This window comes from Silurus meridionalis, chromosome 5, assembly GCF_014805685.1.
Source record: "Silurus meridionalis isolate SWU-2019-XX chromosome 5, ASM1480568v1, whole genome shotgun sequence".
Taxonomy (NCBI): Eukaryota; Metazoa; Chordata; class Actinopteri; order Siluriformes; family Siluridae; genus Silurus; species Silurus meridionalis.
The window spans coordinates 20,164,477-20,178,500 of record NC_060888.1 but is presented as its reverse complement, the minus strand read 5'-3'; the positions used below and the strand labels follow the sequence as shown (position 1 = coordinate 20,178,500).

Sequence of the window (14,024 nt, the reverse complement as noted above, 5' to 3'; positions counted from 1 at the left end):
ATGATGGTTTCTATAATTGCGATGTGATAGTGGTGGTATTAAGAGGTGGATTTAGTCAAGTAAGTCCCTGAAGGCCCAGGTACCGAATGCACGGCCTGCCACTGTTAGGAACATCCTTGTTATAATACAGTATTTAAAAATGTAAGAGGCCAGATCACCTGTCAATGGTTTTCTGTTTAAAATCCTGCTGTCCAGTTCGCTGAATCTATCTAAAATCATTAGACATCGACAGGGAAGTGATCTCTTGACTTACATTTGTGATCAAATGGACAGCTGTTTTATGACCTTGCAGCTCAACAATAGACTCAACAGATCTGTTTTGAGCTAATGCAGTCTTTTATAAAGTATGCTTTATGCTGTTTACTATCCTGCCTAATGTATGCTTGATTAAATAAATAAAGGTGTACAGAAAGTTCGTTATATCGTTGCATAAGGCTTAATGTTATATTATATGCATTATTATATAACTATGCAGTGTTTTTACATAACACCAAATAACTCATAATACTTAGAATTAAAGCAAAAAAAGCCTTATTTACATAACAAGCATCTAGCACCAAATATTAAATAATAATTCCAAAAGATCATTTTGTTAATATGGTTCATTTAAGCCACCCTGCTGTCTAAAACATGCAGCAGCCCGTGGAGCCTCCTCATGTCCTATATTCATGTTCCAACTGCTGCTATAATAATTTAAATCTGCACTTTGTAGCAAAATGCATAATACACAATATATATATATATATATATATATATATATATATATATATATATATATATATATATATATATATATATATATATATATATATATATATATATATATATATATATATATATATATATATATATATATATATATATATATATATATATATATATATAACCTTATATATATATATATATATAGAGAGAGAGAGAGAGAGAGAGAGAGAGAGAGAGAGAGAGAGAGAGAGAAAGAGCTACTGCACCTCAACACATGTGAGTAAGGTTAAGTGAATATAAGCTTGACGCTCCATAGGGAGAACAAATGTCTTTTTTAAGCAGATTAGTGTCAAGTGTGCATTTACCTGTCAAGAAAAAAAAAAAACATTTGTCCACTGTTTCATCTAAAAGGCCATTGACAAAGACCTTTAATTTAATCCAGAATCCTAAAAGCATCACAGCATTATAACTGAAGCTGCAATGATCCTTGTATTACTTTTAAAAATCGAATATTTATCACAAAAAGCAGAATTGTAGCATGCATAAAGAACATTGTGACACTTTATATATTTGCACGTCACCACTACTGTTCATTCGAACTTTAGTTGGATTTGTGTGGGTTTTATAACCTGATTTCTAATCATTTATGGTGTCTGATGCATCAAGTCATTAATGTCACTGCTACAAAATAATGTCCAGACAAACTGATCTAACGTATGTAAAGTCGGTTTAGTAAAGAGAGATCCTCAGGTAGTGCAGAGGCTGGTTATCATGTTTCTCTTGTCTCATGTTTGCTTTTTTGTAGGGAGGTGCACTCAGGGGATTTATACCAGCCAGGAGCAGCAGCTGGCATGCGAACCTTCTCTGTCCCAACAATAAAAGAGCAATAAAACCTTATTCATGACATCCACGGACACGCTGAGTAACCCAATCACAACGTCTCTGCCGAGAAACAGTCACTGATGCACAATGAATGATAGCATGTGGATTGCAAGAGGTGATCAAGCATTAAAAATGCAACTGCTACTGAATTTAGTTGAATATTGTAATTGTTGCCCGAATGTAACCATTTGTCTAAAATAAATACTTAGATCAACAGATCCCCCCCTTTTTTTTACAATTTCAAATGAATTTTACAATAAAGCTAAATTAAAGTATTCTTTTGCTTTATTTGTGTTATTGTGTTATTAACAACAGAGTCTGATTTTAGTTTGTGATTTCCTTTCTCCTTTTAAAACAATCTCGTGGCTGACAGACAATGAGTAGGGACAATAACCCATTTCTGTTAGAAGCATACCCGTCTTTATGTGGCTCAGGAGGTTTCAACCCCAAAGATTCCATTTTAATCCCCTTAAAGAAATCAATAACCGAAGAGCCTTCTCTCATTTTCTTACTGTGGGCCTTTCACTGGATATTCTGAGATGAATTGCATTCAGTATGTTCAGAATCAATGCTGATGATGGAGACAGGACCTTTTAGATACTGGCTGTAAATAAGGTTATCTAGAAATATTTTATGACCAGTCAGCAATAACCTCATCGCTAAAGAAACATTGCTATCTGCTGACATTTAACTTTTCCACAACAGATTTAAAAATAGTAAAAAAATACAAATCGGGTAGATTTTAGTAAGACTATAGTTATTACTTACTTATACTTTTAGTTATTAATATAAGATTAAAAAGACATTTAGCTAATTCTCCATTATATTACATGCTATTTCATTTATACAAATACATTTAAATTCATAGAAATATATATATACAATTTATAATATACATTTTTAATAAACCATCATTATAATTGAGTGTTATAAAAGAACATAGTTGTTCATTCTAGTTTATGTTATTCCTAGAGTAAAATTCCTAGAGTGTTTATCTTAAAATCGACAGTAGTAGCAGTAAATACAGATCCACTAATTAGGTACACTGCTGACCCCTAGCGTTAAAAACCCAAAACACAACTCACTGCACAAACTATTATAATTTAATGCAATATCGCCACCAGGTGGAAATATTTATCACATTTAAATATAAAAAAAATTATCATTTATGTTATTTAGAGTTGTAGATTTATTATATTAGCTTTACTACACATACATTTTTGGAGAAATCAGTAATGACAAACCATTAATCTTGTTACACTCTTGTTAAAAGTCAAAGTGAACTATATTTCTTGCTCTGTACTCTGCACAATGACAAAAAAAGCTGAATTAAATCTAATCGGCTCCTTTTTTTTTTTTTTTTTTTTTTTACATATTATAGTATGGTTAAGTATACCTCATAATGCTAAATATTTAATCTTGTTATATTACGCACACACAAACACACACATATATTTATATTTTTCTTATCTCTAGTTAGAATTCTGCTATTGTATTTGTAATTAATTATATGATGGTAAAAATAATAAAAAAAAAATACATTCTTAGGTCACAAACCATTGCCCACTTTTTTTTTTTTTTTTTTTTTTTTACAAAATATTATAATTCTTTATAGAGAAACCATGCTAACAAATGCAATGTTATTAAATATACATATATTAAAATGCTCTGGTAAAAGGATTTCTAAAATCATGTGCAATTCTTATACTATATTTCTTCTCTTAATATAAGAAGTAAGTAAAAATGTCATTGATAACAAAACAAGGTATCGACAACCAAGTTACCCATATTTAGTCCATTAAACTTAATAGTTGCACAATGAAATCTTAATCCAACTTTTTCAACATTACAAAAAAAAATCTGTTGTGTTAGGTGGAATCTTGGACACATCACGGGCTTCGGAAAAACTTGAGAGACAATTCATAACCCAGGAACATTGTAGCGCTCATTGGAAATCCTCTGATGGCACTTATTGATGCCCCACGGAAGAAGACCTGAATTGGAGATTGAAAACACTTCAGATGGTTTTATGCATCTATTTGTATTAGTTGACATGGTTTATAATATGCATAATGAATAATAAACAATAATAAGCCACTTATTAAGGGGAAAACCAGGCATATTTTCCTGGTAAAATCATGTTTTAGCATGCAAAGTTAGGAAAGTGGTAGGGTTTTTGATGCAATTGGTGCCTATTTAAATGCTTCAATCTTCAATCTTTGAAAGTAGACAAAACAACCTTTTTGCATATGTTACTAAGGCAATACTTTCTTATTTCTGGAGGAAATCGAAGGGAACTATTATTATTTACAAATAGGCTATGCTATGAACATTGAAATGTATACCAGTCTGTGACGTAGCTAACTGACCAGAAGTTACCCTTCGTAACTTCTGTGGGCAGTGAGAATCACATGAGCACCTTCTTGTCCAGGTATGCATGCTGAGACCTTTGACAAAATTATGAAGTGACCATAGGATGTGTTTCATGTAAATAGCATCAATATCCAACAGTTCACATTGCCATTCTTATGCTTGTCTCATAACCACCAGAGGCTCAAGTGTAGTTGGCACAGTCCTCACTGCCAGACAGATGTAAATCAACCAAAGAAACATAAAGAGTGCCAAGGATGGTCTTTTGGCCTGCAGCCCAAAAAGCCCTTGAGAGAAAATTACAGGTCTTGGAAACAGCACAATTAAACAGATTGGAAATGTGGCATCCTTGAAACACCATAGGCTGGTTCTTTAGCTAGGTAACCACACACGTTAGGCTCAGACCGACAGTATCATGTTACCTTGTGGGTCCTGTGTGGATGTTAAGATCAGGGTTTCAGAAAGGCACATTTAAATAAGGGTCAAAATATTCTATGAAACAAATATGAACACTCCCATTCAAATTGCAGGTTTTGGTGATGTAAACCAGTTAAACTAAGATAAATCATGTCAAGACTTTTTCCACTCTCAATGTGATTCAGCAACCAACAGCTGAATCTGCTGCCCCCATTAGGGATCGCCACAGCGAATCATCTGTCTCCATACAACTCTGTCCTCTACATCTGCTTCTTTCAAACCAACTACCTGCATGTCTTCCCTCACCACATCAATAAACCTCCTCCTTGGCCTTCCTCTTTTCCTTCTTCCTTGTGGCTCCATCCTCAGCATTCGTCTACTGATATACCGCATGTCCAAACTATTTCAATCCTCCTACATGCACTGTCCCTCTAATAAACTTGTTTCTAATCCTGTCCATCATTGTCACTCCCAATGAAAATCTCAGCAAGGTGGCATATGTGTATATACCCATTTATGTAATACTGTGTTAAGCACTTTGAATCTATTTACTTGCCTTATTTCACTCCAAAAAATCCATAGATATTACATTTCAATAGGCTGTCCTGTGCACTGCCCTTTTTCAATCATACCACAGGTTTTGGATGGGATTTAGTTCCAGCAATTCCAAAATATTGTCATTCTTCTTCTGAAGCCTTTTATTTGTTGACTTTAATTTGTGCATTGGATTGTTATCAAGCTGAAAGTCAAACTGTTCTTCATTATTAGAGGTCTGCAATTTTTTGCCAAAAAGATTACTTTTTTGAGCCATTTATTATTCATCTTAATTAAAGCCCCAGTACCAGTTAAAGAAAGGTAGCCCCAAAGCATAATACCAACACCTTCATACTTTACCTTGGACACTGTGTTCTTTTTGGCTGATAAGCTGCCTTGTTTTGTGCCAAGTACATCTTTATATCTTTTTGTATTTGGCAAAAAAATTGCTTTCATCAGATCAGAACATATTTGCAACTTTGTTTTTTTCTTTTGCAAAAGCAGTTCAGTCTAACCATGGGAACATGTTAAGAATACAAGAGATGCTTTCACATGTAACTAGTGACCATTATGCCTGATACCTGAGAAGGAAATCTTGTATAAACTTTGTAAGCTCTCTTTGCAGACCCTGGTTTTAGCAGTCCAAAGAAACCAAGAAGGTTTCGAAAAAACTCTACAAAATAATCTGATCTTTGTTTCAGGTTCATCAGAATCACTTTGTTCATGACAGGTATATGATCATTTCATTTGCACATGGGCTTGAATGTGATTGAGATTAATTCCAAGCTTACTTGTAATTTGTATCTTTTTTTTTTACACCAAATATATTAGTTTTTTCACTCATTTTTGTTGGTTGCTATATCACATGAAAGGTGTATAAAAATCAGGTAGCACTGATTTTAGTTAAACTTTTACACCACAAAACCCTGTGATCCGTAGGTGGGTCTGTCTAGTCCTTAAATTCTACTTTTCAGTTATGAGACACCAATACATGCTGGTCCATTCAGATAATGTCACAACATAGGTAGATCTCTTTACTAATAACAAAGGGACCCCCTGTCAACTGTGGTTATCCCCAGCAGAGCTGGAGAGCCCACTAAGTCTTGACACACTGGCTAAATAGTGGCTTAATTTTCTAGTGTCAAACAAGCAAATCTAACTAGTGGCCCTAATTTAGCTTGGTTTCCACTGCTCCTTTCTATAGTGAATGCAATGCATTGACACCTTCTTCCCTAATTCAATATCTGAATTGAGCTGTATGTCGGTGCATACAGTTTAATTTTTTTTTTATATTCAAATATGTACAAAATCAAAAGCCATCTTGTGTATAATTATATGCCACATAGTGATCATTTTTACAAAAAGAATAGAAGAACTATATGCCTTAACCATAAGTGTATCAGTGACTGGATGGGTGCCAGACTTTTGATTGAATACTTGAGCATCTGCTCAAAACACTCACTAAAACAAGTAACCGTTTTTATCTCTTAACTTACATTCCATGGTGAAAACCTGCTGAGTGTTCTTTGTAATTGACAGTATACACAGTATACACCCTGTAATACTATTTGGACTATTAGTTGTGGCATAGGAAGTTACTCAGATGATTCTCACTATTAATGTCGGTTAGGAGGGCTAAACTAGAAGGCTGGTTATTATGTTACTATGATTCTGTATATAACTGTGAATCCTAGGTGGTTATCTGGTGAAGCACTAAACTACAGTTACATCCATAAGTATTATGGTATAGTATAGCAAACTTACATGTAGTCCTTCTGTCCTGTAACTTTGCATGATGCAATGAATGACTCCTTTATACTTTCTTTGGTGCAGTGTGTCAGCTTGCAGCCGACTCTTAATCACATCAGCTGGCGTTGCTGTGACCCAGGAAATAGATCCTGTGAAACAAGAACAAGAACAATTTCAAGAACTGAAACACACGCTTCAGTGAGAAGCATTTCAAAGAAGTAATTTTATTGATTCACCCATAATTTACCACAAGATCAAATTTATACTACAGGTGTTTCTATGATTTAATAATGCTAGCTGAACAAACACACACGCACACGCACACACACACACGCACACGCACACGCACACACACAAATGTATTACCCAAATGGGGTCTAACAAATGTAAACTATTTAATTAATTGTTTTAAAATTTTTAACTGTTGATGTTCACAAATGTTAATAATAATATATATATTATAATATGTTCAAAGTTGTTTGTCAAAATATGCATACTCTTGCTGTTAAATTATGAAGTTTTCAGGGTATTTCTACAGGTACATGGATTGCCATGGTTTTATTTACCTGCTAATCCACCAGCAATCCATATGGAGCAGGGGTGAGGGGAGCTGTTACTGTTAGGGTTTAACCAGCCACAAATGATTGTGTATGGGACAAAGTAAAGGGCATAACCAGGTACATCACGGAGTACCATGGCTCCTGCTCCTCTGTAGAGCCCATGGATTCCCTCAGTCTGCAGGATGCTGCTGATGCAGTGAAGAGGTCCTCTGTAAACTTTGCACTCTGTTCGATGATTCTGAAGATGAACACTTCCATTGCCCGCAAGTGTTACATTTTCTAATAATATGAAATAAAATGTTTTACATAAATTGGCAATGTCCCTATTCTGCTAACTTTGCAGATTAAGAAATTATCATAAATGACGGCATTGCATCAACATTCGCCAGGTAGAATACAATGTGTAGTTGGAAATTTCATTTATTTGAAAATCTTCAGAAGAAATTACATCAGGAATATGTTTTAATTTCAGACTTACGTGTGAGGATGGTTTGCGTTTGCATTTGAAGTCTAATTTTGACCAGGTCCACTGGTGCTCCCAGGCTCACTGATACCAAGCCTGTCATCATGCTGGCCACAGTAAGATCAAGCATATTGCATGGGTGCCTTTTGTCACCATAACGAAGACTGCTAATAAATCTCTGAGCATTGCTGAAGAAGCCAAACACCAGCGAGTTATACACTGTGATGCTTGCCAGTGGGAAAGATAGACCTTTGAAGAAGCCAGTAAGCTGCAAGTAAAAAAAACAAAAAACTAAAAGGTCAGTTGTTTACAAATTGGAAAAAAATGTTTTAGGAATATTTTTTTTTTAAACAGAGATGGCCAAATTGGGCCCAATGGGACAAAGTAAGGCCATGGTGACCTTTGATTTGGCTAGCCATACCATATTTAAAAAAATTTAAAAAAAGGGAAAACAATTCATTTACACATATTTAATTTGATATCTAGCATAACATTTCCTTTTTAAGCTACAAAAACCTCAGTAGTGCCTCCTTCTGTAAACAGACTTTCAGTCTAATAATTTCAACAATTATAAACTGATTCAACAAGCAAACTTACTGACTCTCCCCTACTTAATATTCTGAGCGTGTCAGTAAGTTGATCAGATTAGATCACAGTCATGTTTCCTTTTTATTAATTTATTTGTTTGTTTATGAAAAAATAATAAAATTATAAATAAGAGGGGCCATAGCAACTTTAATTTTAATATAATACATGCTATAATGAGATATTACTTTCTGCCCTCAATCAAGTTTGTATTTCGGCCCTTCATGAGGCACTTTTGCTTCAGACAGACTACGATATATGGATACAAGCTAACACAGCGAATTGGATTTCGATTTTTCTTTTATATACCCCATAATGCATATGGAACGTTTTGTATCACTTACAGTTTCTTTTTTGTAGATGGTGACAATACAGTGGAAAGCGTTTTTGTAGCCCTTGCCGGCTTGTAACCGCGTCTGTGAAATGAAGATCACATTGTAACAAAGCATATTAAAGTCTCATAAACAGTTTCCAAATAAAACATGAATGCAAGAGTGGAAGAAAACGTTTAAATAACAGGATTGCCTTTTATAGCTACAGTATGGTTTTTCTTTTTTTGTTTTGTTTTCTATTTTTTTTTTATTGAAGATTTAAGATACCTTCACGGTGTCAAGTGGATGTCCTATAATCACACTGGAGGCACCTGGTGGAAAATAATAATAATAATAATAACAATAATCCATTAAGCCTGTTCTAATTAAAACAGTAGTCTGGAGAGGATGAGCTGTTGAACTTGTGGGTTCAGTCTGTTGCTGATGATTTAATAAGAAGTTATCATCTCTAGTGAATACCACACACTGTCAGTAAGTAAACACCCAACTAAACTCAGGGACTTTGTAAAAGAGTGGTTTTTCGGGTATATCCGGTTCAAAACAACTTGCATTTGAACTTTAAATCCTGTGAGACTTTTCAGCCCCACTACAGCAAACCCCTACTGCATAATAAACAGGTCTTACTGAACAACGGTGTGCACTTTTTCTTGGAAGAAAAGCGAAGTTACTACATGCCAAATTTGCCCTGTAAGGATTCCTGCGTTTCGTTTCCCCCTGTTTTTTACTAGTCATATGTGAGCCCCTGTTTGGATGACATTTGGCTGAAACAGCAGTGAAGTAGCGATAATCGGAGATTCAGTACCGATTCAGGGAACGCGCTCCAAACCAGCGCGTTATCGACCCTTACTTTGATTTGACTTTGAACAGTAATAATCGAGCACACCCAAACAACACCCCCTCCCCAACCCCCTCACCCCACCCCACAACCACCACCACCACCACCAATATATTTAACCTAGGACCAGGACATGACAAGATGATAAATAAATAAATAAATAAACACACAACCACCGCTTACCTCCTATCCATCCTGCCAAAAAATCATCCAGCCGAAAGAAAGTCATTTTTTTTATGTTTCAGTGGGGGGAAAGTTGTTTTTTTTGCGCATTCAGCTCGAACAAGGGTCTTCTTCAAACTGCACACGGGATTCCAGATAACAGGCTTTTCACTGCGCACGGCGCTTTGCAGGGAAGAAAACAGAACACCTTATAGCAAAAACAACTTTCCTTTCGATCTGTACGTTTGAAGGGGCGAGGCTTTGAGGGATCCAGCTCTCTGAACCAATAATATCTCAAGTGATTCCCAGAGCTGTGTGGAAAAAAAAGGTGTTGTACGAGTTGTATTATAAAGTATACGTTGAAAGGGCATGTCATAGGAGCGCCATGCATGTAGCAAAGCCAGTTTTTAAAACACATTTCTGAAATATCTTTTAACTTAAATCTTAATTTACATTCTTATATTATATATAAATAATATGTATTATCTATCTATCTATCTATCTATCTATCTATCTATCTATCTATCTATCTATCTATCTATCTATCTATCTTGCATGATACGTTCATGATACTGTAGATACAGTTGCTCCTACATTTGCAGCTGCTACAGTAATTAAGCTCTGGATGTGGGTTTCATGTAGACATTTACAGTACAACACAGACACTTGATAATGTATCTTGAATCCAAAAGCTATATGATGATACTGTTACAAGGATGATAACCTTTTAAGGTCTCATAAAATATGAACATGATTGGTTATAAAGTAGACCAACAACATTCTTTTTATTGATGAAGACAGGCAATATAAGCTCCATTCACATTCCTACATGGCATCTTATGACCATAACTGACTTCACTATATATAGCTTTGCCTGTGGTTTCACTAACATGTTACAGCACTTCTGATTCTCAAGTCTAAATGTGTCATGCATATGGCAGAATCTGACACGGAGGGAAAACACACATTCTATATCCCGAATATATATTTATATTAAGGCATTGTGACATAACCCAGCCATTAGGGTTGCACAAGCCAGTGCACTCTTAGAGGGAGGGCAGTGAAGTGGTGCAGCTGCAGGGAGAAGAGGTGGTGAAGGTGGAAGAGTTTAGGTACCTGGGGGCAACAGTGCACAGTAATGGAGAGTGTGTTAGAGAAGTGAAGAAAAGAGTGCAGGCAGGGTGGAGTGGGTGGAGAAAAGTGGCAGGAGTGATTTGTGATAGAAGAGTATCTGCAAGAGTGAAAGGTAAAGTTTATAGGACTGTGGTGAGACCTGAGATGTTGTATAGTTCAGAGACAGTGGCATTGACCAAAAAACAGGAGATGAAGCTGGAGGTAGCAGAGCTGAAAATGCTGAGATTTTCATTGGGAGTGCCAACGATGGATAGGATTAGAAACGAGTTTATTAGAGGGACAGCACATGTAGGAAATTTTGGGGACAAGGTGAGGAAGGCGAGATTGAGATGGTTTGGACATATGCAGAGGAGGGACATGGAGTATATCGGTAGGAGACTGCTGAGGATGGAGCCCCCAGGAAAGAGCAAAAGAGGAAGGCCAAGGAGGAGGTTTATGGATGTGGTGAAGGAAGACATGCAGGTAGTTGGTTTGAAAGAGGCAGATGTAGAGGACAGGGGGTATGGAGACGGATAATCCGCTGTGGCGACCCCTAATAGGAGCAGCCGAAAGACGAAAAAGAAGATAAAGCAATCGTGACATGTCCTTATTATAGTATAGCAATATTAAAAGCAGACAAACCCTTAATAACAATGGGTAAAAATTGACTTCCTTTATTTTGATTACAATGGCTTAGAATATATCAACTCCAAGAATCATGTACATGTCTAAGCAGACACTAATCTCTATATTCAAAGATTGGTTAGGATGGACTGAAAATATTGCTGTTGTGCAGACAAACATTTGTCCTGCACTTAAACAGCCACTTATATACATTTATGCTTTACATACATTAGGGTTTATTTGGTTGATAAAAATATAAAGTCCACTTTGTGTTTTAATATGTGTTTTGTGCCGTTTGTTAGTAAGCAAAGAGCTATTCCTGGGAAATAATCCTGTTTCATTGACCCCTACTTTCAACATTTCTTTTAAACAGTAACTCTTGACTATTTTGTTTTATGATTAACTCAACACCTGTATATGACCTCATGGCTTGTCCTTTAATAACCTTACCTAGGTTATGGCATGTAACAGAAAGCTAAACTGTGAAATCAGTTTGCAACCTGACAGTATTACAGTCATATGACTTTTAAAAACCTTTGGCATTAAGGTGTCATGTATATGTTGATTGTAAATATAAATGAATATTTATCAATCTATTAAAAAAAAAAAAAATATATATATATATATATATATATATATATATATATATATATATATATATATATATATATATATGTATACATGAATGTGAAATATTAGGCAGAATGTACAGTAAGGTATATAAAGATACACAAATAAAAATAGTAGTGCAGATGTATGTAGGTCACAATATGTGTAGAGAAAGAGGAATATAAAAAATACAATATGTAATATGTACAGTGTATGTATAATTGTACAGAAGTTATATACAGTGTTTATACACTAACGTTGTCGTGTACAGTTCAGTAGTGTGATGGTGGATGGAAGGAGGTTAAACAGTTTGTGACTGGGATGTGAAGAGTTCTTGATGATGTTGTGGGCTCTGCACAGACAACTGCTGTGGTAAAGGTGCTCAATGCCAGCATGTGGTTCTTCTTCAAACTGCACAAAAGTAGAGGCACACAGTTGTATATTCTCTTTGGATGCGGTATATTTAAATTTTGCGTTCACTTGAACTTGGAATCCCAAACCAAGCAAGCTTCATGAATAAATGGTTTACATGGTTTGGAGAGAAGAGAAAGCTCTTGAGTGGCCTGCTATACAGCTTTGATTTCAACATTACTGAAACTCTTGGGATTAATTGCAACAATGTCTGCACCCCAGGCCCCTTCACCCTACTGTATTTGTACCTGACTTTACTAACAGACTTTACTTACACCCTACCTCTCCAAAATCTATTGGAACATCTTCCCAGAAGTGTGAAGAGAGCAAATTGGAATTAAATGTGGAATGCAATGCTTAAAAAGCACATACCATACAGTGTATATATATCTAATATATTACCCTCTGCACCAACATGCCTGGATTCAGTTCAGGCATGTTGGTGCAGAGGAAAGTGTTACTGCATATAGATTATGGTTTATGTGTCTACATGGGTATCCTCTGCAAATTTTTGAATACAGGGGTCCTGCTAGCATTCTTTATATTAAGAATTTATATATATCATTTATAATATATATCATCTTATATCTTATCTTATATGATGACCACAAACACTAAATTCCAAGACATCTGTGAATATGTCTTTATGTACAACAATACTAGAATTCCATTCTTATTTTATGTACTTGCATTGATGATTACAACACTATGCCATTTGGCCCTGTTAATATATGGTTATATGATCCATAAAAAATTTCAATACATCATAAAATCATAAAAAATCATTCAATTCAATTTAATTAATCTTTATTTGTATAGCACATTTACCAATGGACATAATTCCATAGACATTTCAAAGTATCTTTACACAGAAATTGCAGTAATAATGAATGAATAAGAATGTTCTTAATAATTGTATGTTTGTCCCTAGTGAGCAAGCCGGTGGTGACTGTGGCAAGGAAAAAGTTCCTCAGATAGAATAAGGAAGAAACCTTGAGAGGAACCAGACTCACCTGGGTGGCACCGAATGTCCGTTTATTACAGTTAAACATTGTTGAGGTGTGCAGTGCAGTGTGCAGTGTGTTGTGCAGTGTGCAGTGAAATACTCCAAACTTTTAGTCTTCTTTTTTATAGATCTGAACCAAACATCCTTCTAATGTTCAACTAAGTAAAAGATCAAGACACTTGCTTATGTATTTCAAATAAGCCATCCAACCAGAATTAATAAAAAAGAAACATTTTTATCTGGCATTAAACAGGTGCTGTTACAACTTCAGACTAAAGGAGGTGCTATACTTGTTTCAGAGTCATACTATATGTGGTCTAAGTATACTTCAGGAGAACATTTTGTATAATCCACTTTTACTTGCCAGTGTATTGTATGATTTGCAAACCAGCATGTCAGCTATTTTATATCTGAATTAAACCATCAGCCTTCCAGTCGCCTACTAATGAGGTGACTGGATTTTGTACCGGAGGCTATGGTTTTCTGCACCTGTCATTCGCTAGCGATTTTAAATATGCATTAGAGATAATTATCAAAATCGTTTAAATATGGAATATCTAAGACAATTCAATTTATAACAAAAACATTGAGAGAAAAAATCAAGGGATTGCTTTGCTGTAATACAAGAATGGGAAAAAGAATGAATGTGACTTAGTGGAGTCCTCAT

At 35.2% G+C, this 14,024-nt stretch overlaps 1 protein-coding gene across 1 annotated transcript; it reads right to left on the bottom strand.

The window, feature by feature from the left end:
* Positions 1 to 2,758: 2,758 nt before the first annotated feature.
* slc25a48 (solute carrier family 25 member 48) lies at positions 2,759 to 9,857 on the bottom strand. The gene is made up of 7 exons (XM_046848793.1): positions 9,616 to 9,857; positions 8,865 to 8,908; positions 8,610 to 8,681; positions 7,696 to 7,948; positions 7,224 to 7,496; positions 6,673 to 6,806; positions 2,759 to 3,581 (listed from the first exon to the last, which is right to left on the bottom strand). Exons 1-7 carry the CDS (start codon positions 9,659 to 9,661, stop codon positions 3,477 to 3,479), a joined length of 927 nt encoding a protein of 308 aa, XP_046704749.1. The 5' UTR covers positions 9,662 to 9,857; the 3' UTR covers positions 2,759 to 3,476.
* Between the last annotated feature and the right edge of the window lie 4,167 nt (positions 9,858 to 14,024).